Source organism: Chelonoidis abingdonii, chromosome 2 (genome assembly GCF_003597395.2).
Source record: "Chelonoidis abingdonii isolate Lonesome George chromosome 2, CheloAbing_2.0, whole genome shotgun sequence".
NCBI classification, from domain to species: Eukaryota; Metazoa; Chordata; order Testudines; family Testudinidae; genus Chelonoidis; species Chelonoidis abingdonii.
Window position 1 is genome coordinate 75,622,265 of NC_133770.1, and position 19,363 is coordinate 75,641,627.

The 19,363-nt window shown below is 42.8% G+C and overlaps 1 protein-coding gene across 3 annotated transcripts in view; it reads right to left on the reverse strand.

Moving 5' to 3' along the window:
- TOP2B (DNA topoisomerase II beta) overlaps positions 1-19,363 on the reverse strand; it is a 120,963-nt gene that overhangs the window by 23,593 nt on the left and 78,007 nt on the right. For all 3 annotated transcript variants that reach the window (XM_032768024.2, XM_032768025.2, XM_032768026.2), the window contains 9 exons: positions 11,504-11,614; positions 11,309-11,414; positions 11,012-11,121; positions 8,250-8,342; positions 8,038-8,152; positions 5,717-5,838; positions 4,686-4,834; positions 3,035-3,266; positions 438-572 (listed from right to left, as the gene is read on the reverse strand). In XM_032768024.2, the coding sequence (XP_032623915.1) occupies positions 438-572; positions 3,035-3,266; positions 4,686-4,834; positions 5,717-5,838; positions 8,038-8,152; positions 8,250-8,342; positions 11,012-11,121; positions 11,309-11,414; positions 11,504-11,614 (1,173 nt within the window). The remainder of the gene's footprint in view (positions 1-437; positions 573-3,034; positions 3,267-4,685; positions 4,835-5,716; positions 5,839-8,037; positions 8,153-8,249; positions 8,343-11,011; positions 11,122-11,308; positions 11,415-11,503; positions 11,615-19,363) is intronic.

Consider the following 19,363-nt stretch of genomic DNA (forward strand, 5'->3'; position numbering starts at 1 on the left):
TGGATATGCTCTAAAGTCACACAACATTAAGGGATTACAATGCCCTGTGTCACCAAGAGCCACTTGGTTAAAAAAAATCAAAAAAAATCAAAAAAAATCATTATTTGAACCTTTTGACAAGACAATCTGCAGAATGCAGACCAGAACCGGCACCAGTTGTGCGGGCATTTGATGTCCCTAAGCAAAGGATGAATGGCATGTTTGAAGACATACAGAGGATTGTGGATTAATTCAAGAAGAAAAAATGGTATTCCTTAAAGTAAAGTACAGTAGGTAGCCTGACAATAAACACACCTTCTACTAAGGCCAAGCAAAAGGAAACCCATACTTTGTTTCCTGAAATACATACTACCACCAGCCTGAAGAATTCATCTGAATAAGTGATTAAGTAGTCTAGCAAATTTGTTTTAAACTAAATGTATTTCATTGTTACTAACCTGGGTCCATGTTCTAACTGGAAGCTCTGTAATCTCTACTGTATTCCTGTCCACCACAAATATTTCACCACTAACTGCATACTGATTCTGACCAAGTTCCTGGATCGTTCCTTTAAAATTTTTGTAGTTTGGAAGCTGCAAGTGCAAGTAATAATACACATTAATAATGTTCTTCAAAACAAAAAGTTGGGAAGAATTATTTGTTTCACATAAAGCTGTAAATTTACATCACCCTTTACAATATACTGCAGATATATTATAGTACAAATGAAAACAAACATATTAAATGATGGGAATATATTATAATTAGAACTTTTTGTGAATAGGTGATACTTATTTGGAAGATGGAATTGCACCAGCGGCAGTGAGTTTTTTAGAAAAATGCTAGTGTAGATGTGACATTATCTGATTAAAATATGACCATATAGATCATTGTTGCAACCACTGTTATATATTTGCAGCATATATTGTACAAAGATTGTCGAGTGAGGTGTCTATGAAAAAGTTATGTTTTGCTATCTGTATACATGTATCATTTCTGTAAGGTAAGTTAGAAGTATTGGAATATCCACCAGCTTTATGGCGACTGTCTGCCTCATTCTTTGCAGTTCACCCTAACTGAGTGACAATAGCTATCCCACACTGGGACACCGGTCACAGCCAGATATGCCATGTAAGATATCTGTATAATTTGCCAGATATTATAATCTTGTTTATATGTTTGTATACCTTTGTATTATGAGTTATAAATATATATGTATGTCTGTATTTCAAACTTGTGCTATGCTTCTGGGTGACACTGCCAGACAGTTTGGCATCAACACTGCCTAGCCTGCTTGATGTCCCATTAAGGACCATCAGGTATATAACTGACCCATTGAGAGAAGACAAGGGATACACCTTATGACTCAGCAAGGCATCCAGGGACATGCGTATGGACAGAACTCTAAGGCTTCCAAGCCATGTGCTGGTCAGCTTGTGTTTGAAACAAAGGAAACACAGGTTGCATGGCTAAAGACTATAAAAGACAGCTGCATCTTCTCCATTTTGTCTTCAATCCTGATTCTTACCTCTGGAGGAACTTTGCTACAAACTGAAGCTCTGTATAATGGACTGAATGACCCATCCAAACTGTGGATGTACTCCAGAGACGTAAGCCAGCAGTTTATTCCATCACTTCTACAAGCCTGAACCAAGAACTTTGCCATTGCTGTATGCAATTGATTCCTTTAACCAATTTTAACTCTCACCTTTCTTTCTCTTTATAAATAAAGCTTTAGATTTTAGATACTAAAGGATTGGCATCAGTGTGATTTTTGGGTAAGATCTAAGTTATATATTGACGTGGGTGTGTGGCTGGTCCTTTGGGATCAGAAGAACCTATTATTTGATGAGACTAGTTGTAAAGAACCACTCATCTCTGAATCCAGTGTTTTTGGTGATATAAGAACTGGAATGCCTGAGGAAACTGCCTTTATGTTTTCTTGTTAGCCAGTGTGTTGAAACAGGAGTTTACTTTTGTGGCTGGTTTGGTATATCTTATAAAAGAATAACCACCAGTTTTGGGTTGTGTTTGCCCTATTTCTCAGCAGTTCGTCCTGAATTTGGCATCCTCAGTCGTGACCCACTAAGGCACGGTTACAGTAGACAAGGCCCTTTAGCCAAACAGGACAGAATGCAGGTTAAATACACTGAATGCTCAGGTTCTCCTAAAAGGAAGGCCAACAGATTCCAATTACTGAAAAAATTCATTTATGTGGCATTCCCAGCAGTTAGTGAGAGGAAATCCTCTGTGCTGTGAAAGCTAAAGCTGCTTTCTCAAACAAAAGCCATGAACAGGAATCGAAGTGCAGAACTCCAGCAAGTGGAACCTGAATTGAAAAATACAATTAAAAAAATAAAATTTTGCTTCTATGAAATAGGCAAATCTAACCCAGCACTGATGTCCAAACTATTAATAAACATGAAAGGGTTGTTTCTACTGTCTAGATTTCAGCTGAGTTTATGCTGAAATGATTTCAGATTGAGTTGGGTTCTTCTTTTCTTCCAGCATTTGGAGCCTCTTCAGATACGTGGCAGAACTGAGAGCTTCCCAAACAAACTTTAAACAAATGAACACGTAAGAGTTATGATTTGGAAATTGTTAATTTTCCTGTTTAATAACAGCTATGGAGGAACATAAAAGGGAACATAGTTTAGTCAAGACAAAAGAGGCTTCGGAGATTCCAATGCAAGCCATAGAGGCTTTAAGATTGGCTGAAGATCTAGTGTAACTTATCTTAAAGAAATGACTGATACAGCTTTTTAGCCACAAGATCGCAATATTCAATAGTTCTTTCCACAACAATTATGGTTTTGAGAGCACATTGACAAATCAACGAGTAGAATGGACAAATAAACCTTTAAAAGAATCAGTAAAATTACAATGTACTAGTTTCAATGGGAATAATACATAAAACAATAAATTCCTCTCCAGAGGTGGTAATCATTTGGCAGTGATGTGTTTCTAAAGTGATATAAGATGCTCTTTATAAATGCAAAACTCAGGTTTGTTTAGGAAACATAAAAATAACAGCATACACTGTGAGTTATATTACCATAGGATGGGGATCCAAGCCATCCAACATTCGGCTGACATTGTTCACAATCTCTCTGGTATCATAGTTAGGAAGTTTACAAGCCCATCCTGTACCAATTCCCTCAGCACCATTTACTAAAACCATGGGAATGATGGGAATATACCACTCTGGTTCTACGCGCTGGTTATCATCATAAAGGAACTTAAGCAGGTTGTCATCCACTGCAGGAAAAAGCAGCCGTGCTAAAGAGCTTTGAAAAAAAGAAGAAAACAACAAGAGTCCAGTAAGTCAAAAAATGTGTTACACTATGAAGATTAATGGGCCCAAATTTCATCTCATTAAAAAATTGTACTCTCTCTCTTTTTAATTGTGATTATGAAGCTGAAAATACTGTTTTCTGAAACAAGGACAGAGGTATTATTGAACCTTCATAGTGGAACAATCTGTTCATAATAAATACAGGGTACTTGAGGTTTTTTTTTTGGGGGGTGGCGTTCTGTGACCATGTATGCATGTATCTTACCGTCCAATTTTTAAAACATACAGAAAACCGGTACACTGAAGTACTCAGGACTCATGTATTTCATTACCTCCACTCAAAAGACTAGAGGTAAGTCAAGCAGACAGTCAGAAAAAAGAAATATTTGCAGTTTCAAACCAAACCAAAAAAGCCAAGCTTAACTGTAGGCATGACAATCTCAACAGTCCATGAAACACTTTGCAAACAGAGGTTTCATCAGTGGGCCTTTGCCTATTATGCACAATAAAGTAGGCAAATCAGTCTCCTAGCACATATGGATCAAATGAACTGGAGAACATATTAAATCTATTAAAGTACTGTACCACAGAAACATTTATATGTGGAAGGGATCCAAAACTGATATTCATGCAGAAGGGGATATAACTAGAATAATCAAATGAAATTAACAAAAGGAAATTAAGGCTCAATATCAATGTGAACTAATTTATTAAGGGAAATGGTAGAAGCCACATAGTGTAACATTTACAATCAGACTGGACAAAATACTAGATTTTACTATAGGGAACAAATTCTGTCTGCCAAACTACACTCTAATTTACTTCCAGGCCACTCCACTGTCTTTAAATTATATTCTCAATTATACTTAGGAAATCCCATTAGCTTACATTGTGGTTGCACAGGTGCAACTGAGATCATAATTTTGTTTGCAGAATCTAAATGCTGGCCATGTGGAAGAAGAAAACAACACAGCTTGACTTTCAAAGCTTATACTGAGTTGTAAGGCTGCCACATAGAAATAAATTCATGGGTAAAAGGACTAACACATTTTATGTGGAATCAGAAAGACAACATGAAATCTCACAGTTCCATTTTTGAAAACTGACAGTTGAACTGGATGATCTGCCTTTTCAATCTGTACCCTTATGATTCAAACGAAAATTTGTACAGCTAACTTTTTTTTTTTTTTAAAGTCCTCAAGTACTATTCTCACAAAATTAGCAGGAAAATCTATGTGTACAAAAAATGTATTTGCACATGTAAATCAGGAATTTGAGCACATGCAGCTACTTGGTCTCTTACATACATGCTCACAAACAAATACATACTTGCAAATTTGGTAGTGCAAAAGCAATTTGAAAATTTGGCTCTATGTGTTTTTAGTTTAATTTGTTCTGAGCAAGCTTTTACCTTAACATTGTGAAAATATAACGAGGGCTGGCAGCATCCTTCCCACCATGAAGCCTGGTACCAAACTGACCAATAGGCTGCAGTAGATTAACATTGTTACTTCCAACAAAGTTCTGAGCCAAGTTGACAATAGTCATCATTAATGCTTGCTGGAAGAAAATGCATACACATTGTTACTATTCAGTGTAAGAAACTGCACTCTTTCCTAATCAGCAAGTATAACAGGTTTTCATTGCCAGATAATCCATGACTCATTCTACTCTGATTTCAAACATGGTCTCTCTGAAAAATGGAAGGCTATAATTTGTTACAGAAATAGGGAATCTGTAGTTCAACTGTTAAAATACTGTATTCTCTCTCATTGTCCTTCTGTACAAGGAAGTTTTCATATGCTTTACTTTCTCATCCCCTACTCTCACACACATTTTGTTTGAGTTTTCAAACACTCGCTTCTGTTTACAGGAGATTGTGCACAATCCCTCCTCTCCCACAAAATGATGATGGTGGCTTTTTGAATGTATATTTTTATATTTATATTTTGACAATGCTAGTCTTTGGCAGTATAGCTAATATTCCAGATAAATACCAGAAAGGCCGGAAAACAAATACTTTAATCTTATTAAACACAAGAAACTGTGTTAGACAATTTCAAAATGTTCTGGAAAGAGACCACAAAATCCCATTTTTACTTCCTTCACTTTTGCATAAAAACAATATGTCTTTCCTGCCTAAGTCTAAAACATAGTCAGGTATACAGTTGGCATGACTGAGGACCTGGTCCAAGTCCACTAACTTGCTGCCCCAGCATAATTTCCCACAGCCCAGAATCTTTGGTTGAGACTTCGCTGTGCATGAAGGAATAAAACTGTCTTCTTATCAAAATGGATTCCATTTGGTTCACTTTCTTAAAAAGGTTCTGAACACTTCTGCTCGTAGGACTTTTGGTGAATCATTAAGTGCTGTTGACTAAATAAAAAATTCACCTATATTCTATACAGAAAAAATACATCCTTCCCATTTTTCATACTCACCTCTCCATGATGATAGGCTGACATTTCAGCAACAGAACCAGCCAGCTGAGCAACTTTAACCTCACGTTTATCGTTTCTCTTAAAGCAAGTGAACAAAACTTTGCGCTGCCCTGGCTTAAAACCTGTTTAGAAGAATAATGCTTTTTAAATACACACACACACACCCCTTTTTGAAATTATAAATTCTCTCTCTCTCTCTAAGAGAACACATTTCTAATCTTTTTTGAAAGGGAGATAAATGTTATGTTGAATGAAAATAAATCTACACAATATTTAGCAAATTCATAAACACAGTGTAAAAGAACACATTTATATTAACCAACTGTAAGCAAACATTGTGCTGATGAAAAGAAACAGCAATATAAACTGAAGTTTTCCAGCTAATTAACTTAATATTAACATGCAGCATTCAATAATTCCCCACACTATCCTGCTAAATCTCAATCCTATCCCTGGATTCAGAAAGGTGCCTTCTGCGTTCCCCATGAAAAGCCACCCAAATATGGCTGAGTTATTTCTGAAAATCGCCCTTTGCAACGCTCTGCATACACCTGTTGTTAGAGGCTGGCAGCTAAATTTTAAGAACATTTCATATGGACTGAGAATGGTCCAGCCTAAGGCTTGGCAGACTTTCCCTGCAATTGTTGCTCACAGCTGTTGCGGTTTATCGTGGCGCTGGGCACCAGCACAGAGAGCCAGGTCTCCCCTGTGCTCTCTGCTCTCCTGCTGGTGTCCAAACAGCCTGAGAGCAGGACATAGGCAGACTCAGACAAAGAGGGGTTAAGAGCAGAGGGACAAAGGCTAGAATGGGTAAAGGGCCACCCTATAGTGGGAATAGGAGTAGGGTGGGGACAGAGGCAGAAGGGTCTGTAACCATTAAAACACACTCCCATCGAGAACCTGGAACAGAACACAGATTTCCTGAGTGCCAAACACTCTTTTGCTATCTAGAAAGTAACTATAAAATCCAGTAGAAAACTATGTCATTCCTTTCTAGTGACTCATTTACATAAAGGACACCAGCCTACTATGGCTACCAGTTTTCTGTTTCTCAGGCAGTAGAGGTTTGTGCTGTGGATATAAAAGTTCCAACTCCACTGATAACCTATGTGGGGATGAATATGGTTCCACATGATGGAATTTATTTCAGTTTGCTTTATTTAAAAATTGAGAATATTACATACAAAAGTTATGTTAAAAGAACATTAAGGTTGCAAAGTCAAGCACTCAAAAGTTAAGACATGCCAGAATTAATGTGATCCATTCAACCCCATGTGCAGATGCACAATGTTACAGTCTTTATTTACATGATCAAATATTCTCTTTTCCACCCTTAAGGGGGTTTTGAGATTTTTGCATATGCTTTCCCTGGACGCTTTTGGTTGGGAGCTTCTATGTTATTCTTCCTTATCTAAGAAGAGGTCAATAGAGAAGGGGCAATAGAAGGTTTACCCTTGCATGAAGGGAAAAGATATCTGTCTTTCCCCCAGGCTAGCTAGCCCCTATTTAAGTACTATGAGCAAGGAACCTTAGGCTTCTCACCTAAATTAGAAATTATCTGATTAAGGGTTCTTCTCTATTGCAGCTGAATAAGAATGGCAGTCTGTGTGTACCTCTCTCTGGGTATCACCTGTCTTACGCACACCTTGTGCTTTGTTGTGAAGTCTATGTTGTTGAGGGAAAGGGGAAATCCCATTCCACCTATAAGACTCCAAGCCCCTTTTTCCTGGTTGAGCAAGAGTACATGGGCTGAAAACAGGATAGGCATATATCTCCTTCTCCTGCTGTGAGCTTTACAAATGGAGCATGCTTTGTGTCTGGGGTGTTTCTTTGCATGTCTATGTTGCTACACGAGAGAAATGGTGGTGAACCTGACAGAATTCCTGAAAGATCCTAGCATGGGTCCAATGCCTCCAAAACACTGTCCTTGATGTGAGAAGGGAAGAGGACAGGAGTTTCACCCTAATCCACTCCCTATTGCTAATTTGAATTGAATGTTGATGAATATGAGCACTGAAGGAAAGGAGCACTTGCAACAGAAGTAGAGCACCTTCACAGTACAGGGAAGAGGTTTGGCCAAGTGGACAGGTTGTTAAGCTACAGCTTGAGCTGCCTCTAGTTTTACTTCAGAGAGGAGACAACTCAGTACTGTACATTACAGGCAACGTAATGAAGCAGAAACATACAGGTTCTCAATTTCTCTCACTAATCCCAAAAATTCATTCTCACAGTACCAACATCTTTTCAAATACAGTCATATCCTTCAAAATGACAAGGATAAAAAGGTATATCCTTATAAATCACCATGAATATCTACTTACCATCAACCAGGGATGGAATGGATCTCTCATTGTCTGAGTTTGAGAAGAGAATCAACTCTTTGTTAATGAAGTCATTGTAAGTCAAATGCTTTGTTGCTGTACCATACAGAAATTGCTAAAAGAAAATGTATATATCAGTATAATTTCAACATTGAAACTGCATTAATTTTAGCCATCATCCTCCAGGCCTCTTCTCCTCATTTAGAACTAACCTCTGGAAGGCCATGTAACCGACGCTGTCTTCTGTCTTCCATGAAGTTTGTTAACCACTCTTTTCGGTCATCAATTTTCTTTTTACTGAAGGCCTGCAAATATTTCAGTTCATCTTATTAGCATATACAGCACTACACATGTGTAGTTTTAACAATTATTGTAAAATGTTGTATGGTTCTTTTAAATATGCAGTAACTTTTATTAAAGGTAAAAATTATAAAAACAATCTGTATACATTGCTGCTCAAATAGAGGAATTATTTAAATACATATCCTCTTGTATACCCACTCACAACAAACTACTCATTATTCTCAGATCATTTATTGTCGGTAGGTTTTTAAACTGGCAGTTCTCTGATCAGCAGGTTCTTGAGCTTTGCAATTGTTTTTGAGATCCACACAGGCCTTGCTGGATCCAACCATAGGTAATTCAGTCCAGGATGTAGCCATAGTCAGGGACAGTTCCTGGTAGCACGCTTTATTGGAATTGTGCTGCTAAGGAGCAAGAAGATCCCAGGGATACAAATCCACTTCAGAAGTATAGGCCTTTTACGGACCCCAATGGCCGCTCAGACCATTCTGTGAGGGGAGAGGGAAGTGGCCAAATCTGTTCCCTTTCCAACTAGACCAATGGAGGACAACCTTTGTATGTTATTGCCATGAACTTTTCCTTCCCCCTTAGCTAATTGCCTTCAAGTTTAACTGTAGAAAGGAGCAATCTGGTCCTTCGTTTTCACACCGATTGAGTAGAGACAGAGTAAAGAACTAGGATTTGGTCCTGTGTGTTTTGGGATGTGCATTTCCAGCTCACAGACTGTCCGTTTATCTGCGTTGTCTAGGTGTGCCATGCTTCTTCAGCACAGAGTAAAAATGTTTTAAAAGACAATGTATGTGGCAACAATTTTCTGTTTGCTATTCTATTTCCATTTTATAAATCATTCAGTAAACTATCCTAAAAAATTATCTGAACTTTAAAATTTCATTTTATTCTGCTCTGATACAATCCAGTACAATTCTTTTTAGTAGTCCAACCATATAAGCCCTAGAAGGCCCCATTTCCATCCTCCAAAAACCTACTCCTAAAGAGAAATGTGGAGCTGCCAGGGTGGATGGAGTCTGAAAGAGAGATTAAATGAGTATATGAGTTTGCTGCCTTCCACCTCCTACAACTCCAGATTTCGATTCATAGATTCATAGACTCTAGGACTGGAAGAGACCTTGAGAGGTCATCGAGTCTAGTCCCTTGCCCTCATGGCAGGACCAAATACTGTCTAGACCATCCCTGATAGACATTTATCTAACCTACTCTTAAGTATCTCCAGAGATGGAGATTCCACAACCTCCCTAGGCAGTTTATTCCAATGTTTAACTACCTGGACAGTTAGGAACTTTTTCCTAATGTCCAACCTAAACCTCTCTTACTGCAGTTTAAGTGCATAGCCTCTAAGGATAGAACAAGAAGCAAAGATGAACAAGTTTTCTCCCTACTCCTTATGACACCCTTTTAGATACCTGAAAACTACTATCATGTCCCCTCTCAGTCTTCTCTTTTCCAAACTAAACAAACCCAATTCTTTCAGCCTTCCTTCATAAGTCATGTTCCCAAGACCTTTAATCATTCTTGATGCTCTTCTCTGGACCCTCTCTAATTTCTCCACAGCTTTCTTGAAATGTGGTGCCCAGAACTGGACACAATACTCCAGCTGAGGCCTGACCAGCACAGAGTAGAGCGGAAGAATGACTTCTCGTGTCTTGCTCACAACACACCTGTTAATGCATCCCAGAATCATGTTTGCTTTTTTTGCAACACATCACACTGTTGACTCATATTTAGCTTGTGGTCCACTATAACCCCTAGATCTCTTTCTGTCATACTCCTTCCTAGACAGTCTCTTCTCATTCTGTATGTGTGAAATTGATTGTTCCTTCCCAAGTGGACCACTTTGCAATGGTCTTTATTAAACTTCATCCTATTTACCTCAGACCATTTCTCCAATTTGTCCAGATCATTTTGAATTTTGACTCTATCCTCCAAAGCAGTTGCAATCCCTCCCAGTTTGGCATCATCTGCAAACTTAATAAGTGTACTTTCTATGCCAATATCTAAGTCGTCGATGAAGATATTGAACAGAGCTGGTCCCAAAACAGACCCCTGCAGAACCCCACTCGTTATACCTTTCCAGCAGGATTGGGAACCATTAATAACTACTCTCTGAGTACAGTTACCCAGCTAGTTATGCACCCACCTTATAGTAGCCCCGTTTAAGTTGTATTTGCCTAGTTTATCGATAAGAATATCATGCGAGACCGTATCAAATCCCTTACTAAAGTCTAGGTATACCATATCTACCACTTCTCCCTTATCCACAAGACTTGTTATCCTATCAAAGAAAGCTATCAGATTAGTTTGAAAGCTGTCAGATCCTTTCACCAAAAGACAGGCCCCTTCACCAAAAGACACTAACAGAGCTAAAAAAAAATTTTGTTGAAATTAGTTAATTAAAAAAAATCATATTGTCAGCATCCCTTTAAGAACTGTTGTAATGTCCTTGCATAGTGTCAGGTGGTGAGAAAGATTTCACGAGGCCCAGCCTCTGAATGTGAATTATAATATTGTTCAAACATCAACAAAATAACCTGAAAAATGAAAAAAATAAGTAAGTAACCACTGTACACCAAGAGTCAGGATTTCTTGACCCAATACTTGCTGCAAGTGATGGCATTCATAAAACATGGCACACAGGAGTTTTAAAAGTTCTCACAAGTGTAATGGCAGCATCATCTTCAGGACCAGCATATCTGAATAAGATTCGATGCCTCTCCATGTCAGCAAAGTATTCCTTTGCTTCTTTAGCAGTGCTGGTACCCAAACCTGCATGATGAGGAGAAAACAGTTACTACATAATCATACTGTTTGAATTGTCATGTTTTCCCAACAATATACTGGGATTGACTTTGAAATAACTTCAGAAACTATTCTACTAGTGCTTACTAAAACAAACAGACACCACTCAATTATTGCTTTTTCAAGTCCATGAGTGTTTTTTTTAAAAACAAACCTTTGTAGTATTTTATCTTCCATGCTTTATGATTCTCCATATGTTTCTTCCACTCATCAAACTCAGGGATACTATAGAAGGCAAGTTCCTGCTTACTTTTGCTTGCCTTAAAAATAACAAAATATATCTTGTCAGTCTTTTTTATAATGTTATCTACAACACATCAAAACTTTATATTGTCAGTATACGCTGTACCTTTACAATGGGAGTAATGAATTCCTCAAGAAAACCATGTTTCAAAAGAGATGGCCAATTGTGATGAATAAAGTTGATGAACAAGCCTTTTATGTGAGATCCATCCTGATCCTAAATATGAAAAAGGAACACTATCAGTGAATACGGCATATTAGTTCCAGCGCAAGTGAAATGACAAAAACAAAGACAATGTATGATTAAGGAGTCAACGTGTCAGTACTTTCAAATCTCACTGACCTGGATAAGAAGGAAGCAATGTTTTTTTTAGTGGGAAACATGTAATCAAATGGGTAGTTTCAGTTCTGGGTTGTGCAAGCATAGCCCAAGGGACAAGACCTCCTGTAGCAGAAGTCCTCAGAGAGCTACAACCTTCTTTTCACCAGCAGCAAGACACCATAGATGTAGAAGTGTATGGCTTGAATGGATACCCTGGACAGGTTCTGTTGATAGGGCTCGTCAGCAGTGTCAGCAGCAATTTAACAAAATGATTACTCACCCTGTGCAGTAACTGTGGTTCTTCGAGATGTGTCCCCCTATGTGTGCTTCGCTGTGGGTGTGCTTGTGCCCCCTTGTGCCTTTGAGGAGAGATTTCTCATAGCACTGTCCTTTTGGCTGGCACATGCATGTTACTCAGCCTCAAGGTCCGTGATATTGTTATATAGTGCTCCACAGGTGAACCACCCTCAGTTTCTTGTCTACCATGATGCTCCATAGCAGAGAAGTCCGAAGCAGAGAGGAATGAGAGTGGGCAGTGGAGCACCCATAGGGACACATCTCAAAGAACCACAGTTACTGTATATGGTGAGTAATCATTTCTTTTTCTTTCAAATAGTGTCCGTCCCTGTGGGTGCTTTACCAGGTGACTACTAAGCAGTTCCTCTAAGGAAGAGGGGGCTTTGGAGTTGAGTCTAATATAGAGGAAAGTATAGCTGATCCAAATGCTGCATCAGAAGTAGAATTGTGAGTTACTGCATAGTGCTCAGCAAACTAAGTATAGAAGTCCAAGTTGCAGCACTACATATTTCAATGATGGGAACATTTTTGAGAAAGACTGTAGAGGTGTGTAGCAAGGTGGTGTGGTGTCCCTCAGGAAGTGACAGGAAGGTACCACAACACGCCTCCTGGTGGGCAGAACCAGGAGAGCCATGTCCGCCCCACTGGAAGTGGAAAGGTGGGACAGGAAGTGGAAGTACAAAAGACAGGCCCTGCTCAGTTGGGCTGGAGCCACCACAGGAGACAGACGCATCCCGCCTGTTGCTGGAGCCTGCAGAGGAGCTGCCAGGGCTGTCTCCTGAGAACTGGCCAGGGCTTCCTGAGACGTCGGACAATCCCCACAGTATAGAGCTACCAAACCCCGGTATGTAGGAAGTAGCACAAGAGAACTAAACACCCATCTGGTTGCCTGTTGGTCTAATATAAGGTCACCATGCTGCAGGCGGATCCCCGCTGATATAGTGGCAGACCACTCTTCCACTGTTAGGGCCCTGGGCTGGTATGCAGTGGAGTCAGGCAGGCCCATGTCCCCCTACCCCCAGCCACCCCACCCCTGGGGTGGCAGTACCCCCATCTTAGGCCAGGAAGCCTCTGGTACTCTACCATCCACCCCTGCCTGAGCCCCTAGACTGTGCTGGTGCTCACCCCTGCCTGAACCCCTAGACTCTGTTGGTGCTCACCCTTCCCTGGGGCTCAGACTGTTTAGCTGCTCTGCCTTGATTGCAGGCTAGAGGTTACTAACTGTTTATTGCCCTGCCCTGACCGAAGGCCCAGGTCTCATAGACTGCAGTACTGCTCTGCCTGGATGGTGGGCCGCAGCCTTCGGTGCAAGTAATTCCCCCCTTTTGAACTCACCTTTACAGGTGTGCAACAGTGAGGAGGCATGCCCTCCCTCAGAGAGTAACAGGGAGGGACGGCCACGCACCCTACAAGGTGGAAATAGACCTCATAGAGTGAGTTTGTATGTCTCAGGGTGTTTGGAGATTACAAGATTGGTAGCAACAACTACGCAGTTGGATATCCACTTAGAAAGTCTTCATTTAGAGATTGCGGACCCTTTTGATCTGTCTGTGATAAAATCAAATAATTTGGAAGACTTTCTGAAAAGGTTAATCCTGTCAAGATAGAAGACCACGGCTGTCCTGATCTCAGGCATGTGTAAGAGTGCCTCTTCTTTGCCTAGGTGAGGTTCAGGGTGGAAGATCAGGAGGTGAATGGGTTGGCTGATAAGGAACACCTTGTACTGAAAATGGTTCTGACCAACAGCAAAGCATAGGCATCTTTTGTGTAGCTGATGGATCTGTAGGACCCTATAAAATTCATGGCCATGAAAAATGTGTCAGTGACTGTGAAATCTGGTCTTTTGTGTAGTTTTACCCTATGCTATACAGATTTAACAGGGGAGACCAGTGTTTCTCAAACTGGGGTCCCGACTCAAAAGAGGGCTGTGGGGGCAGGGGGTATCACAAGGTTATTGTAGGGTGATTGCAGTATTGCCACCCTTACTTCTGTGCTGCCTACAGAGTTGGATGGCCCAGCACACAGCTCTGAAGGCAGCACCCCGCCAGCAGCAGTGCAGAAGTAAGGGTGGCAATACTATACCATGCCACCCTTACTTCCATGCTCCTGCCTTCAGAGTTGGGTCAGGACGCCTACAGTTACAACACTGTGAAAGCTGAGATTTAAATATCTGAAATCATGACATTTATTATTTTTAAAATCCGATGACTATGAAATTGACTAAAATGGACCATGAATTTGGTAGGCCCCTACTTATATGTAAATATGCCTCCTGAAGATCTAGGACTGAGAACCAACTCCTTGGTCCAGTGATGGAATTATTGCTGCATCACCATTTTGAATTTTTGCCTTCAAAGGTGTTGAGTAGCCTTAAATCTAGGATGGGTATCCAACTGCTGTTCTTTTTTGAACCATGAAACACCTGGAATACAACTCCTTCCCTCTATGTTACTACAGAACCAGTTCTATAGTACCCAAGAGTAGGAGAGAGCCTATTTTCTGTTGTAGAAGGTTCTCGTGAGAGGATTCCTGAAGAGGGACGGGGAAGGGACATTGGCAGTCACAAGAGAAGTAAAGTGAATGGAATACGCTACAGTTATCCTCTCTCAAACCCATTTATCTGTACTGATTGACTCTCAAGCCCACTGGAAGTGGTAAGGATGGCAGGTGAATCAATGCAGCTGGTAAGAATGAGGATGGTAACTCAGGACTCGACCACCCTATCAAAACTGGTGCTTGGTGGTAGAAGGCTTTGAGGTCAAAGGTTGAGAAGTTGGTGATTTTCTTCTCTGGAACCTCCGTCTCTTGTGTTGAGGTTCTTCTGATCTCTGGGAGCTTCAGAACTGAGCAGGATGGGATCTCTGTGCCATCTGGGACTTACTAAACTTTCTCTTTTGGGCAGGTGTGTAGATCCTGAGAACCCAAAGTAGCCCTGGAGTCCTTTAAAAAGTACAGAGATTGGTCCACGCTGTCAGCAAACAGTTTATTACCATCTACTGGATGGCAGTATCAACAATCAAAGGAGGCCTGCAGAGATGTTCTGGCGAGCAGCTGGCCTTTTGCAATAATTGCCTGGAATTGCTCTCTGTGTTCTGCTGGTAGATGCTCAATAAATGAGTTCAGCTTGGTATAATTTGTATGATTATATTTTGCCTATAAAGCTTAGTAGCTGGTAATTCTGAATTGTAAAGTAGCTGAGTGTTGTCAGTAGCATGTCCATGGCATGCACTGAACTGATAGTAACTGAAGGAGCTGACATTACTGTAAATCTTAACTGCTCCGAAGGGTGTAAAGATGGAGCCCTAGCAGGCTTCTTCAGTGCCAGGTGAGAAAAGGCAGCGCTCTTCTTGCCACCTCACTCTGCTGACAGTAACCGATGACAATAACCGAGCCCAGAACTTTTACAGTCTTTGAATTTGACAGTGCCCTTGGTCCCTTAGGAACCAGCAGCCTCATAGATACCAGATTGGAAAGCAGTGGGTGCCAAAGTATCCGGAGTCATCAGAGACCACAACTTCTTTGAGGTAGATTCCCTATGTGGAGAACTTGGGGGACAGCCGTTGGGAGTCTTATGAGAGGAATCTTGGGTCCTCCTCTTAGATGCCATCAAGGAGTGTGGTTTGGAGACAGGGGAGGCAGCCGATTACTCAGCGACCAGCATATGGGGGGATCCTCTGGCTATGGACAGAGGCTGGGCGCAGTGAGATCTCCATCATGAAGAGTTTGATCTCCCTGTTTTTTTCTAGCTCTAGATTTTAATGCCAGACATAAATTGCACTTCTGGGAAATATGAGATTCCCAGAGGTAATGGATGCACCAGGACTGTCCATCACTCACTGGGATTGCCTCCCAGCATAACAGGTAACCTTTGAAACCAAGGAAACCGGGCATGTCCTCCTAGTAAAGTGAAAATCTCTCAGGAGGGTAGAAACTAATATACTTTTTTAAAAAAAAATTGTTTTTAAACTAGTACAGCTAAAACTAGTACTAAGTAATGCTAAGAACAACTACAATAAACTAACTACTGAAAGATCTAAGGGGACACAGTTGAGGTAAAACTAAACATAGACAACTGTTAAGGCTCCATCTCAGGCCAAGGCAGTTGAGAAGGAACTGAAGGCGGTTCCCCCATGCAGTGCTATATAGCAACAGCACAGAGCATGAAACGGCATAACATACGTGCATTGGCTGACCAGACATTGCTATCAGAAATCTCATACCAAAGGCATAAGGCGGCCAAGCATACCTACAATGAAGCACCGTACAGTGTAGCACACTGCTACAAGAAGAAGCTTCCCTTCCCAATGGAATCCTGTACACTTTCTTCTGGTGAATATATCAAGGGATACATCATTCTCCAGTGACTCAACAAGTTGTGATTAGCCCAATATAAAGCCACAGATTTTCAATGGATAATTGCCTTTCACTGTAGCAGTACGTAGTCCCAGATGACTATTCGTGGCAACTGCCGAAGCCGGGCATTACAGTATCAACAGCTTCGACCTGCTGTGCCACGTGGCACACCCGAAGCATGGCCGAGCCACATACGTTCAGTCTGATATTGCAAATGCCATTCAGCTGATGTCTACTTAATTCTGTGATACCATCCAGGTTGGTGGTTTCTGATTGGGAAATGTATACAAGCCTCCAAGCGTCAGCTGGAACCAACAGATTCTACCAAGCCTACTACACCCCAGCTGTCTATGTCGGAGACGTCAACAGCCATCACACAGACTGGGGAGTATAAGGAGGTTGACACTAATAGTGAACAACTTGAAGACTGGACATCTCGAAACGACAAGACGGTTACTCACCTTTGTAACTGTTGTTCTTCGAGATGTGTTGCTCATATCCATTCCAAGTAGGTGTGCGCACGCCGCATGCACGTTCGTCGGAAGAATTTTCCCCTAGCAACACCCGGCGGGTCGGCAGGCGCCCCCTGGCGTGGCGCCTTTGCGGCACCGTATATATGCCCCTGCTGACCCCGTTCCGCTCCTCAGTTCCTCTTTGCCGGCTACTCCGACAGTGGGGAAGGAGGGCGGGTGTGTGGAATGGATATTGGCAACACATCTCGAAAACAACAGTACAAGTGGTGAGTACTGTCTTTTCTTCTTCGAGTGCTTGCTCATATCCATTCCAAGTAGCGTGAATCCCAAGCCTTACCTAGGCGGTGGGTCGGAGTTGGAGACTGTCGAAATGCAAACAGCCAAACAAGAGCTGCATCATCCTGGAATGTTGCACCAAGGCGTAATGAGCAGAGAAGGTGTGCACCAAAACACAGTAGCTGCACGGCATATGTCGATAGAACGAACATAGGCGAGAAAGGCAATCGACGAGGCTTGAGCTCTCGTGGAATGTGCAGTCACTCGGCCTGGAGAGGCGTGAGCTAACTCGTAGCACGTCTAATGCAGGCCGTAACCCAGGACGAGATTGTTTGAGATAAGACAGATGACCTTTCATCCTGTCTGCCACGGCAACAAAAAGTTGGGACGTCTTGCGAAAAGGTCGGGTGCGGTCAAGATGTAGAACGCCAGCGCCCTATGAACACTCGGAGGAATGTAGGCTCTGCTCTCTACGGGATGCGTGAGGTTTTTAGGATAAAAGGACGGGGAGGAATGTCTTGGTTAGGTGAAGGGAGGAGACACCTTGGGAGGAAGGCGGATGCGGGCGCAGCTGCACCTTGTCCTTATGGAATATCGTGTAAGGTGGTCCGCCACAAGAGCGCGAAGCTCCGAGATCTCCTGGCCGATGTTATGGCCACAAGGAACGCCACCTTCCACGATAGATACAGAGAGCAGGTTGCAAGGTTCGAAGGGAGGGCCATTAGCCTGGAGAGAACCAATTGAGGTCCCAGGAGGGGGCGGGGCGGCGGACCTGGGGAAACAGGCACCTCCAGGCCTTGAGGGAACCTCGAGACCATCGGCGTGAGAGAAGACGGGGAATAGGGCCTTCTCCTGGATAGACGTTTTGTTAATTGGCATCTAGTGTGCACGCGCAAGGATGAGAGGCGCGAGGCCTGTCTGTTTGAGGTGCAAGGCTATTCCAAAATCACATGGATGGAGCCTGTGTTAGTGGTACTTTTGTGACTGACACCAGCAGGAAACCTCTCCACTTCGCCACGTAGGTAGCTCTGGTCGAGGCTTCCTGCTTCCAGAAGTACCTGCTGAACTGGGGTAAAGCAGGCAGCTCTGAGCCGCTCAACCGCCAGGAACCACGCCGTCAGGTGGAGGATTGGAGGTCGGGGTGGAGAAGCCTGCTCGTGGTCCTGGGATATCAGGTCCTGATTGGATGGCAGTGGAGAACGGGGCTGGCTATTGATAGGTCCAGCAGCGTGGTGTACCAGTGCTGGCGAGGCCACGCTGGGGCGATGAGAATTACTTGAGCCTTGTCCGTGCGCAGCTTCACCAGGACTTTGTGCACTAGCGGAAACGGTGGGAAGGCATATAGGAGGTGGGTCGACCAGGACAGGAGGAAGGCATCCGAGATCGAACCACGGGCGAGACCGCGAAAGGAGCAGAACCTGGGGCACTTCTGGTTGCTGCGTGAGGCGAAGAGGTCTATCTGGGGAAAACCCCACCTCCGGAAGAGAGAATGGGCTATATCCGGGCGGAGAGACCACTCGTGGGCCAGAAAGGACCTGCTGAGTTGGTCCGCTAACTCGTTCTGGACCCCTGGAAGGAAGGAGGCCACCAGATCCATGGAGTGGGCTATACAAAATTCCCACAGCCTGATCGCCTCCTGACAAAGAGGAAGAGAGCAGGTCCCTCCCTGCTTGTTTATATAGTGCATCGCAGTGGTGTTGTCCGTGAGCACTAAGACACAACGTCCTCGCAGGTGACGAATAAAGGCCTGACAGGCGAGGCGGACCGCTCGCAGCTCCCGGATGTTTATGTGCAGCGACAGCTCCTGAGCGGACCAGAGGCCTTGTGTCCGATGAGACCCCATGTGAGCTCCCCAGCCCAGAGAGGATGCGTCCGTAGTCACTGATATGGACGGTTGCCTGGGGTGGAACGGCAGGCCCGCACACACCAGGGAGGGGTCTTGCCACCAGCGGAGGGAGTGCAATACGCTCTCCGGGAGTGTGACGACCACGTCCATGCTGTCCCTGCGTGGGCGGTAAACGGAGGCTAACCACATTTGCAGGGGGCGAAGCCGGAGCTTGGCGTTCTTGGTGACAAAGGTGCAGGCCGCCATGTGACCGAGGAGGCTGAGACAGACCCAGGCCGAGGTCGTGGGGAAGACGAGTAGGCTGTCTATGATGGAGACTATTGCCTGGAACCGGCTGGGTGGAAGCGAGGCTGTCGCGATCGTGGAGTCCAAGACAGCTCCAATGAATTCTATCCTCTG